We start from the raw sequence: 11,271 nt of genomic DNA on the forward strand, positions 1-11,271 counted from the left end.
TTACTTGAACCGTCTCAACATTGCCATTTCTTTTGTGAGAATTCCCTTATTTGAAGAGTATACAAAAATTTAAGTTGATAGGTTATGGTAAATTTTTGTAGAGTGATTAATACTATATGATGCCCATACGGCATTAGGTCGACTTTGACTTACTCTTCCATTAGAATTCATGTTTAGGCTTTCTAGAACTAACATTTATTGCATTTTTTGTCATCATACTTTTCTCATTGCAATGTTCTAAAGTGTTTTTGGAAAAAGAATATGATGAATTCATTAAAAAAAAAAAAGGAAACCAGCTTACCGTGTCCAACCCAAGTCTAGCTTTCAAATTTTGAGTCTATATCTCGAGTTACAGGTTAAATATCTCCTACGCATTCCCAATTCTTCTTAATACGAATCTTGTTTTAAGGACCAAAGGGTAATTTAACCAAAAAAAAAACATACAATTATTTAGAGCATTTAGAGAGAGAGAGAGAGAGAGAGATGGGCAGTTGGGATTTTGCGAAATAATTTAGGTTGAAAGTCAATAATGTTTTATTTTGGTATATTCAAATAGCAAATAATAAAGTTGAGAAACTTGAATATGCCCAAAAAGTTAAAAACCATCCAGCTTCCAAGCACTTTCCAGCTCTCATTCTAACTCCCATTCCGACTGGTCAACCGCTCTCTTCTCTTCTTCTTCTTCTTCTTCTTCTTCTTCTTCTCCTCCTTCTTCCTCCATTCCCACTTGCATACATATATATATATATATACACATACATATACATATAAACTTCCATTTCATCCCTCCCTTCTTCTTCTGCTTCTCCTTCTTCTTTCCCACATTCCCAATTTCTCTCTTCACAACAATCCCTGTATCTGCTTCTTCAATACCATCCCAAATGAGACCTCACGAACCTTACTCCGACACTGACAGCGTCGGCAGCGTTACACGCGGCGACCGTAGAGCCTTCAGCGGCCCCATTTCATCCACCACCACCACCAAGCCAAAGAAGAACGCCAAATTCGACCTCTCTTCTGCTTCTTCCTCCACCAACGCCGCCGATGACGACGAAACCTATGTCGAAATCACCCTCGACATTCGCGATGACTCCGTCGCCGTCCACAGCGTCCACACCGCCGGTGCCGGCCAGGATTCCAACTCCCTTGAAGACCCTGAACTTTCCCTTCTCGCCAAACGAACTCTGGAGAAGAAATCTTCCTCCTTTCGGGCTTCTCTTCTCCGCTCCACCTCTTCCCGTTTCAAACAGGTCTCTCAGGAGCTCAAACGATTCACCTCCCTCACCCGCCGGACCTCCACTCGTCGCTTCGACCGGACCAAGTCAGCCGCCACACATGCTCTCAAGGGGCTCAAGTTCATCGCCGCCAAGACCGGTGGTGGTGGGGCCTCCGCCGGTTGGGGTCCGGTCGAGAAGCGGTTCGATGAACTCACCGCCTCCACGAACGGTCTCCTCCCCTCCTCCTTGTTCGGGGAGTGTATTGGTGAGTTATGGTTCGATTGATTCTGTTTCCAATTCCCAAAACAAAACAGAGGAGGAGACTTATTTATTTCTTCTTTAATTTGTAGGAATGAACAAAGACTCCAAAGAATTTGCCGGAGAGCTGTTCCGTGCACTTGCTCGTAGGCGTAACATTACTAGTGATTCCATCAACAAAGCTGAACTCAAAGAGTTCTGGGATCAGATCTCCGATGACAGCTTCGATTCCAGGCTTCAAACGTTCTTCGACATGTAACAACCATCTCACCATTAACAAATTATTTATCCACTTTTCCCACATCAATTAAATTAAATTAATTCACTTCGACTCTGCAGGGTAGATACGGACGCAGATGGAAGAATCACAGAAGAAGAAGTGGAAGAGGTACCCAATCATCTACCAAACTTGCATTAGTTCAATATCCCAACGTGTCTAAATTTGAACTTGAATTTGTAGATTATTAGCATGAGCGCTTCTGCAAACAAGCTTTCTACCATTCAAAAACAAGCAAAGGAATACGCGGCCTTGATCATGGAAGAGTTGGACCCTGGGAATGCAGGCTACATCATGATACACAATTTGGAGACTCTGTTGTTGCAAGCTCCGAATCAATCGGTGAGGGTGAGTGACAGCCGAGTTCTGAGCCAGTTACTGAGCCAAAAGCTGAAGCCCACAAACGAGACCAACCCCATCCAAAGGGCGTACGAGAAGTTCCAGTACTTCGTGGAGGACAATTGGCAGAGGATTTGGGTGATTTTGCTGTGGCTCGGCATCTGTGGTGGTCTCTTCGCTTACAAATTCATCCAATACCGCCACAGGGCCGTGTTTAATGTCATGGGCTACTGCGTTTCCATTGCCAAAGGAGGAGCCGAGACTCTCAAGTTCAACATGGCCCTCATTCTGCTCCCTGTTTGTCGAAACACCATCACTTGGCTTCGCAACAAAACCAAACTAGGGGTTGTCGTCCCCTTCGACGACAATCTCAACTTCCACAAGGTAAAATCACCATCACTTTCAACCATTTTGACACACACACACTATTCAAAACCACAACTAATTTTGTGCTGGTTTTATTGTTTAGGTTATAGCCGTGGGAATTACAGTGGGAGTGGGATTACACGGACTCGCGCATTTAACATGCGATTTTCCTCGGCTTCTTCACGCGACGGAGGAAGAATACGAGCCAATGAAGCGGTTCTTTGGAGAGGAGCAACCGCAAAACTACTGGTGGTTTTTGAAGGGAGTTGCGGGAGTTACGGGGATTATAATGGTGGTGCTAATGGCCATAGCTTTCACGCTCGCCACTCCATGGTTTAGAAGAAACAAACTGAATGTACCCAAACCCCTCAAAAGGCTCACCGGGTTCAATGCCTTCTGGTACTCCCACCACCTCTTCGTCATCGTCTACGTCCTCCTCGTCGTCCACGGCATCTACCTCTACCTCACCAAGGAATGGTACAAAAAGACGGTAAGCTTGCAACTTTCATAAACTGTGTGTTAGGAATCACTGTGCCCCATTCAGTGTGTAATAGGCTAATAGGTATTACATTTGTATGAATGTACAGACATGGATGTATTTGGCGATACCTGTTGTCCTTTACGGGTGCGAGAGGTTGATAAGAGCATTCAGATCGAGTATCAAGCCAGTGAAGATCCTTAAGGTAAGTTGGCGATACCCATTATTTTGTTGATGCGGTTAGATTGATTCAAGTAATAAATGGGAAATTTTGATAAATGAAGGTGGCTGTTTATCCCGGAAACGTTCTGGCACTGCACGTCTCAAAGCCACATGGATTCAAATACAAGAGTGGACAGTACATGTTTGTTAACTGCCGAGACGTATCCCCCTTCGAGTGGTAACTAAACCAACTTCAACAACATAATAATTGATTGAATGTGCTCATCAGAATCCCAATAATATTTTGAACTAAGCGGTTGATTTTGAATTCAGGCATCCGTTTTCAATAACTTCAGCTCCCGAAGATGATTACTTGAGTGTCCACATTCGGACACTGGGAGATTGGACAAGGCAGCTCAAGAATGTTTTCTCGGAGGTCTGTCAGCCTCCTCAAGCTGGAAAGAGTGGACTTCTTAGAGCCGAGTTCATGCAAGGAGGAGCTCCTAACCCCAAGTAAGATATCATCATTTTTTTTTAAAAAAAAACTTAACCTATAAAGATGATAAGGATGAACCCACCAAAATAAAAGTGTAATTATGATTGGGTTGACTTTTGATTGTAATGAGAATAATATAATTGAATGTGGTCAGATTCCCAAAAATATTGATCGACGGTCCATATGGAGCACCAGCACAAGACTACAAGAAATATGACGTGGTATTGCTAGTGGGACTAGGAATTGGAGCGACGCCTATGGTGAGCATAGTGAAGGACATAATTGACAACATAGAGGAGAAAGAGGCAGAAGCGAACGCAGTAGAGAGCGGGCAAGGGCACAGCAGGCGAGGCGGGAGCAAGCACGGGAAAGGGTTCAAGACCCGGAAGGCATACTTCTATTGGGTGACGCGAGAGCAAGGGTCATTCGAATGGTTCAAAGGGATAATGAACGAAGTGGCAGAAATGGACGAGAGGGGAGTGATCGAGCTTCACAACTATTGCACGAGCGTGTACGAAGAAGGGGATGCTCGGTCGGCTCTGATAGCAATGCTTCAGTCGTTGCACCACGCGAAGAGCGGGGTGGATGTGGTGTCGGGAACTCGAGTGAAGTCTCATTTTGCGAAGCCTAATTGGCGGCAAGTGTACAAGAGGATTACCCTTCAGCACCCGGACACTCGCGTTGGGGTGTTCTATTGTGGGGCACCCGCACTGACCAAGGAGCTGAAGCAATTGGCATTGGATTTCTCTCGGAAAACATCCACTAAGTTCGAGTTCCATAAAGAAAACTTCTAGAGTGGAGTTTTGATGGAAGAAGGTGAAAGGTTTTTGGTGCGCACTTAGGAACCCACTCCACCACCGAGGCCATTAATTACACGCCCATTACCATAGCTTACACGCCCATTACCAATAGCCGCCGCGTTTATTCATATTCTTCTTCTTTCCTTCTTTAATTTCTTGCAAAACTTGTATCTTAGTTCTGTCATATTTTTTTGCCAATTATATATACACACACCAAGTAAATATGTAGCAAGAAACCTAGATGGGATTTTACTTCTTCATTATTTCTCTTTCAAACAATAATTACAGTCTTTTTGTTCTAAATATTTATGTTATCTAAAATAGATCGTTTGTGTTATTGAAATATTAATTGTGGCATTAGGGATAATGGGCCATAAATGATTACCAAAAATATTGGGGGTAATTTAATTAATGAGGAGAAACGTTGGTGGGATATGATTAAATATATTAAGAAATGATAATTAAAATTTTGAACGAAAAAGGAGTGTGGCCACATGGGAATGGGATGACCCCCCAAAATGGAAGGGGTCAATGTTAGGTATATTGCAACTATAAAAGAGAGTTGAATTTTTTCTAAATATATATATATATATTATACCTAAGTGCTTTTGTATATGTTGAGGATTGATCCGACCTTGACTAATTAAGTATGATTATAGATTTACAAACAAAAAATACATCTCTAATATAAAGTCTTCTAAAAAAATTAAATGCAAAATCATGAGAATCTCTGTTCAAAATAAACAATATCATACTATTATAGAGATGCCTAATTCCTAATATTATATTTACTTTACGAGACAAAATTAGAATATGGTAAATGTGGGAACAACAACTAAATAAAATGAAAGTCAAAGTCAAAGTCAAAAAAATACATTGCATTTATACAGTTGAAGGTGGGGTAGGTGGTTTTGTTCCAAGTCAACTTTCGTAACCTACACGGTTTATTAATTACTTTCTTCTGTGTGTGTTCCATTTTTGTACTATTAAACCTTATTTGTAATGGCCAATTCTTTAACTATCAACCCCTTTTTCTATTTCTTTTTCTTTTTTGTTTTTTTTAAATTTTATTATTATCATTCAACTTCTTCTTTTGGTGTTTCTCTTTGAAATTACAAATACAAACAAGGTTTATGCATGCGTAATTTCACGCATAATTTAATTTTACTCGACCTAACTAAAGGCACACCAAAATGAATGAACAAAATGTGGAGATTTGTTCATGCTTAGTTCCCTTTCCTCGGCACTCTAAACAACAATACGAGTGGAAAAGAAACAGAGGTAGAAAGAAAGGTCGAAAGGACGAGAGATTTGCACTAAACATTTTTCTTTGCTCCCTCTCAACTTGGAGATTATGTCTTGTGTTGTATCACTGATGAAGATTATAATAAAACCTCCGGGACTCATAAATCAAAAGCCGAAAATGTGGCATCAATCTAATAATCTCTTAAGAAAGAAAAGAAAAGGTATGACTACAGTACTTTGGTTTTAGATGGGTCAACAGTAGAGGAACTTTCAGGCACTGCGAGTCCAGTAGAGTACTTTTTAATCCTCCAGGAAATAAGAATGCTGGATCCAATACCAAGTACAGGAAAAATGTACGACCATATCTGAGATTTCTGAGACCCAGAGGCTGAAGCAACTGCAGCACCAGCGAGACTGCCAATTGACGTATTCTGAAGTATCATTGGCAAGCATCCCATCACAGTTGGCACCAGAAAATCTAAAAAGAACCCCACTTTGGTTGCTGCAAGAGCATAATTTATAACGTATGAGGGAATTGGTGAAAATCGAGCAAGAAGGACAAATTTCCAACCATCTTGCTCTACTCCTCTACAAAGAAGATGGAAGTATTTATTCCTCTGGGCCCACTCCATAGCTGAACTTGAATTCCTAAAAAGTAACCTGAACAAAACATGACCTTGGATTGAGATGTTGGATAATAGAAATTCATAACACCAGACACTTCAAACATTTCAGGACATGTTTCTAGATGGGGCAACAACTTATAAATTAAGTATATAAAGCAATGCACTTCTCAAACTGCCTTCCAACTCATATTTTTTCATCACATCATAAAATTCCTCTGTTTTCTGCTAAACTTGAAAAAGAGTGCCTTTTTTTCCCCTCAAGGTGGGTCGGATATAAGCACCAACTTGCAGGTAAGGAATTCACTGCTCTTCAGCATCCATTCAAGGAAGCTCGCCACAGAAAAGCTCATCAATGGAGGGAGTCCTGTCTTTTCAAAGATCAGTGGTTCCCCTGCCTCTAAAATCCGTGTTTTTAGGTCTCTTTCAAAGGAAACGAATCCTTGGTAGCTGCTGGACAAGGCTATTTGGAAGTCTAAAATTCCAAGATCGGTTGGACACTAGCAACAAAGAGTGGAAAATGTTTCCTCACTATATTTTGTCCATAAGTTTGTGCTCCTTTCATAAAATATCATTAGATGACTAGACTCGCCTCTACTTTCATGGCTCCTTTGAAGCTACAAGTTGGGGGAAGTTATTTAATCAATTTAACCTCCATGGGTACTCCTCTAAAATGAGGGAGGTAGTAAAATGAGGGAGGTATAACTATAGGAAGTAAAAATATTAGACAGCTTACACCAAGATATAGTTTGGTAAACAATATTGTCGAAGAGTTCTGTATAAGTTTGTGTTTTTTTCTTTCCACATGTTCCAAAAGAAAGGTTTTTCCATAATAGGGCTTTTGCATTCTTGGATGAGTGGTACATTAAGGCCATGTCCAATAGATCCTTTACCTCCCTAGGAAATGTGAGATGTCATCCGAATACGTTAAGAATCGTTGTCCAAAAATTCTGAGCGTTTGTGCATTGCATAAATAAGTGGCTTTGTGATCCATTTTCTTTCCTTAATGGACACCAATATGGAGGAAGAGTAAATGTAAGACATTCTTTTTTGAAGATTTTTGCTTGTGCTAATTGGGCTTTATGTGCTATTTCCCAAAGGAAAATTTTCACCTATTTAGGGTGATGTCCTTCGTATTGTCTTTGCTAACGTGAGATTTATTGCTTCTACTTTCCCCCATGTCCATCATCAAGGATTTTGTAGAGAAGACCCCGTCAGCGCTAGGGAGCTAAGTGAGTAAGTCTGCTTCGTTTGACAATACCACTGGAGCAAGTTCAAGGCTTAATTCGGCCCATTCCGTTGCTTCATATCCTTTAAATTCTTACCACAGTTCAAGTCCCAAAATTCGTTAACAACAATCCATGTTTCTTTGATCGTGGCTTTTTTGCTATGAGAGAGCCTGTACAAAAGTGGATACGGCAAGACTAGCATGGGGTTTTCAATCCATGGGTCGGTCCAAAATGATGTGCTTCCTCATCACTCACCAATGAGGTTTTAATGTTCCTTTACGTACTTCCAAGGCCCTTTTGCAGATGATGGAAGGGTTGATTTTTGACTGATATATGAGTATATTTAGCCTTTATAAGATTTCTCCGTAAGACATTTTCTTGATGATGATATCTCAATATCCATTTTGCGAGGAGAGTGTTGTTCCTCTTCTTTATCGAGAAAAGACCGAGGCCTCCCTTTTCTATTGAGAGGTTCATAAAATTTCATCGAACAAGGTGTCAGCCATCTTTCCACAAATAGTTTCTAAATAATCTTTCTATATCCGAAGTCACTTTTTGTAGCATTTCGAATAGAGAAATGCATTAAGTGGGGAGGTTGGATAATGTGGTTTGTATTAGGGTGAGTCTTCCCTTCCTAGATCAAGCAAAGATTCTTTGTATAATGCTATCATGAGTTACCTTGGAGGTTGTGGTTTTAAAGAAATTAAAGGGTGTTTAAAGATGTGACTTGAGGGGCCTAGTTATATACTTATTCTCTAATTGGTGCACTTTATCCACTTTTGTACAGTTTGTTTAGTCAATACAGAGTAGAATTCTCATAAAAAAAAACTATACTAATGAAAAGTTTCTGTTTCTGTTTCAAAATAATATAAAAACTATAAAGTCGTGGCATATGATTTCCCCTACCACGCCACAGCCCGAATCATACACAAGCTTTCTACCTTCATTATTTACCAAACAGAACAGCTTACAACAAATAGTAAGCACCAGCTATTCTCTCAACAATGTGGAACACAAGAAATTCAACAAAACTTCAATCCTTTCACTTTCTATATAGACTAAAAACGCCAATCAACTTCTATCCTCAAATACAGCATCAGGGAAAAATAATCCATTTCAGGGAATCCAACGTAAAATTGTAAGATAAGACATATAAAATCCCCAATCAACAAACATATCTAAAACTACAGCAACAAAATTCCGAACTTAATTCCATACCATGAACACACAATTTCACATCACAAAACGTCGGAAGCCTTGCATAATCTCAGTATTGAATAAGAGGAAATCAGACAAGAAAAAGGAAATGTTAGAACAAACCTGCCGATCCAGAAGGAAAGGGAAGCCCCAAGCACCTTGGCACAGAAAACGCAAATCACGGCGGGGAAGAAGCCGAAGAGCAAAGAAGCAGTGGCCTCAAAGAATACGGCGTAGGGCAAACAGAGAGCAAGTGTGAAGGTATGGATGCCGACATACGCAGGCATGGCCCATATCCCCAATCGATCGGACCATTGGTCGAACACCTTGAGAGCCGCTTCTCTGTCAATTTCCCATCCGTATCGCTTCCCTAACTCTCTCAAAATCGCCAGCACCGCCACTACGGCGGCTAATTTGAACCACCGTCCCCACCCAGATCCCATCTTCCTGGAGATTTGATTCCGGTTAAAAACCGTTCAGGGCGGAGACTACCACCGACCACAAATGATTGTGTTGGATGGACCGTAATATTCCACACATATACAATCAATTTTTTTTAGTAAAAAACTTACACTGCGATTTTACAAAATTTCGATAAGGTAAAACGCCTTGTATGCCTAAGTTGGTTTTAAATGAAAACAATGTGCATTCCAAGAAAAAAAAAAGAAAATCTGAACTGTCACATCCATGTTTAGGACGAATGCATTCTCAAAATCCTAAAATGATATTTTAATGGACGAATGCATTCTCAAAATCCTAAAATGATATTTTAAGACTCTTATACATTTTTGTGAGATATCACCTTGGTTGAAAAAGAGAATCAAAGGAGAAGATAGTACTTAAATCCCTTCCTAATAGACATGGACAATATCTATCCAATATCTATCAGCTTGGACTTAGACTTTTAAATAAAAAAATAATAAATATTAATGAAGAGAATGAGTGGATTATGGATGAATGGATTTGGGATTAGAAGAGAAATGAAATGGATTTGGTCTGAAGTTTTGTTGAACCAAAAAGACGCCATTTTTGACATCTTACCAAACGCCCCACTCTGTAATTGTACCTTTTACGAGTTAAACACCTCAGCACACACAGTCGGAGTCAAACCTCGTGCGCTTTCTCTTCAACAAAACAAGTCCCAAATCCTGACTGTTACCAACAACTTTGACCCGCCTCTCCATTCTTCCCTTCCCTTATCATAAATATATTGAATCAACCTCTCATTGGTTCATTCATTCATTCCAACATGCCTTCCTGCCCTCGTTTCCATCTCCCCCATCACAACAACATCAACCTCATTCTCCCCGACGGCCATGTTCGAATCTACCTCCGCCCCATCCGCGTCTCTGACGTCTTGCTCGACTTCCCTTTTCATCTCATCTGCCGAGCCGACTCCTTCTACATCGGCCACAAGATCCCTCCTCTTTCCCCCCACCACCACCTCCAGCTCGGCCATAACTACTTCCTCCTCCCCAACCATTTTTTCCACTCCGTTCTCTCCTTCCTCACCGTCGCTTCCTTTTTCTCCTCTTCCACCAACAACAAAATCCACACCCCCTTCGACATCCAACGGACCCCCTCCGGCTGCCTTCGAATCCATCTCTCCGACGACTTCATTTCCGGATTGCTCCAACAGGGCAACCCCAAACTCCAAGAGCCACTCGGCAGAATCTGCACCACGCCGCAATTGGCTAAGGACTACACCCGCCTCGTATACAGGCGCCAATGGAAGCCAAAGCTGGAGACCATTCGGGAGGGTGAAAAGAAAGGGAGTTCGCCGTTTCGCTTCAACAAGGGCAACCCATTTCCGTCTCTTTTAAAGCCGCCGCTGAACCCTGCCGCGGCGTTGGCGTGGACCAGATCCGCCTACCCCTTCCACCTTGCTTATAAGACTAAGATTCGCATCAAATGGAGGGCTTAATTATCTGCATTGGAAATCAGTTTTTGGTAGATTAGTCATACCCACAACACATGTGCATAATATAATATCATACAATATAACACACCCAATTGAGAATCCAATTTGTTCTTCTGAAACCCCATCCAATTCCTTTTTACGGAGCTTTTGCTGTTCTTAATCTGTGGTTAAATTAATCATTAATCACCACAAATTCCTGGACTTACTTATCCAAACATTGCTTTGATTTATCCTAAACTTTAATCTCTTTTTCAACAAAATTGGCATGTCCGATTAACATGCTTAAATGTTTGTATATGTTAATACATTAAATTGAGAATTATGTGAAAGATTAGGGACATTATTCAGCCTACACTATCACTATCTCTAAAGTTATTTGTAATTACATATAACATCCTAGTTTAGTAGGTAATTACTTGGATGACATAGCAAATCAAATATTATATTAATTAAGTTTCCATATTGACTCTCCTACGTGGGATGTGAAACTTTGAAACTCTACGAAAGAAGGAGACTCGTTAATGGGGTTTGAATAAATGTTTGTTCAATTTTGACCCTATTTATAATATATTTCTTACTTCTTAAGATTAAGACGGACTGCTTTTATTCAAAAAAAAAAAAAAAAAAAAAAAAAAAAAAAAAAAAAAAAAAAAAAAAAAAAAA

At 40.4% G+C, this 11,271-nt stretch overlaps 2 protein-coding genes across 3 annotated transcripts; one reads left to right on the forward strand and one right to left on the reverse strand.

The window, feature by feature from the left end:
- Positions 1-674: 674 nt before the first annotated feature.
- LOC111439138 (respiratory burst oxidase homolog protein C-like) lies at positions 675-4,675 on the forward strand. Of its 2 annotated transcripts, XM_023076880.1 has the most exons (10): positions 675-702; positions 809-1,482; positions 1,568-1,730; positions 1,815-1,863; positions 1,936-2,475; positions 2,561-2,947; positions 3,045-3,140; positions 3,220-3,335; positions 3,431-3,610; positions 3,748-4,675. In XM_023076880.1, exons 2-10 carry the CDS (start codon positions 882-884, stop codon positions 4,385-4,387), a joined length of 2,772 nt encoding a protein of 923 aa, XP_022932648.1. In that variant the 5' UTR covers positions 675-702; positions 809-881; the 3' UTR covers positions 4,388-4,675. The 2 variants fall into 2 exon arrangements, with proteins under 2 accessions (XP_022932648.1, XP_022932647.1); XM_023076879.1 differs by lacking the exon at positions 675-702 and having other exon boundaries at positions 775-1,482.
- A 1,034-nt stretch (positions 4,676-5,709) lies between these two features.
- Positions 5,710-9,191, reverse strand: LOC111439086. The gene is made up of 2 exons (XM_023076802.1): positions 8,811-9,191; positions 5,710-6,298 (listed from the first exon to the last, which is right to left on the reverse strand). Exons 1-2 carry the CDS (start codon positions 9,128-9,130, stop codon positions 5,866-5,868), a joined length of 753 nt encoding a protein of 250 aa, XP_022932570.1. The 5' UTR covers positions 9,131-9,191; the 3' UTR covers positions 5,710-5,865.
- Positions 9,192-11,271: the final 2,080 nt, after the last annotated feature.

This window comes from Cucurbita moschata, unplaced genomic scaffold, assembly GCF_002738365.1.
Source record: "Cucurbita moschata cultivar Rifu unplaced genomic scaffold, Cmos_1.0 Cmo_Scf00086, whole genome shotgun sequence".
In the NCBI taxonomy this organism is placed as follows: domain Eukaryota; kingdom Viridiplantae; phylum Streptophyta; class Magnoliopsida; order Cucurbitales; family Cucurbitaceae; genus Cucurbita; species Cucurbita moschata.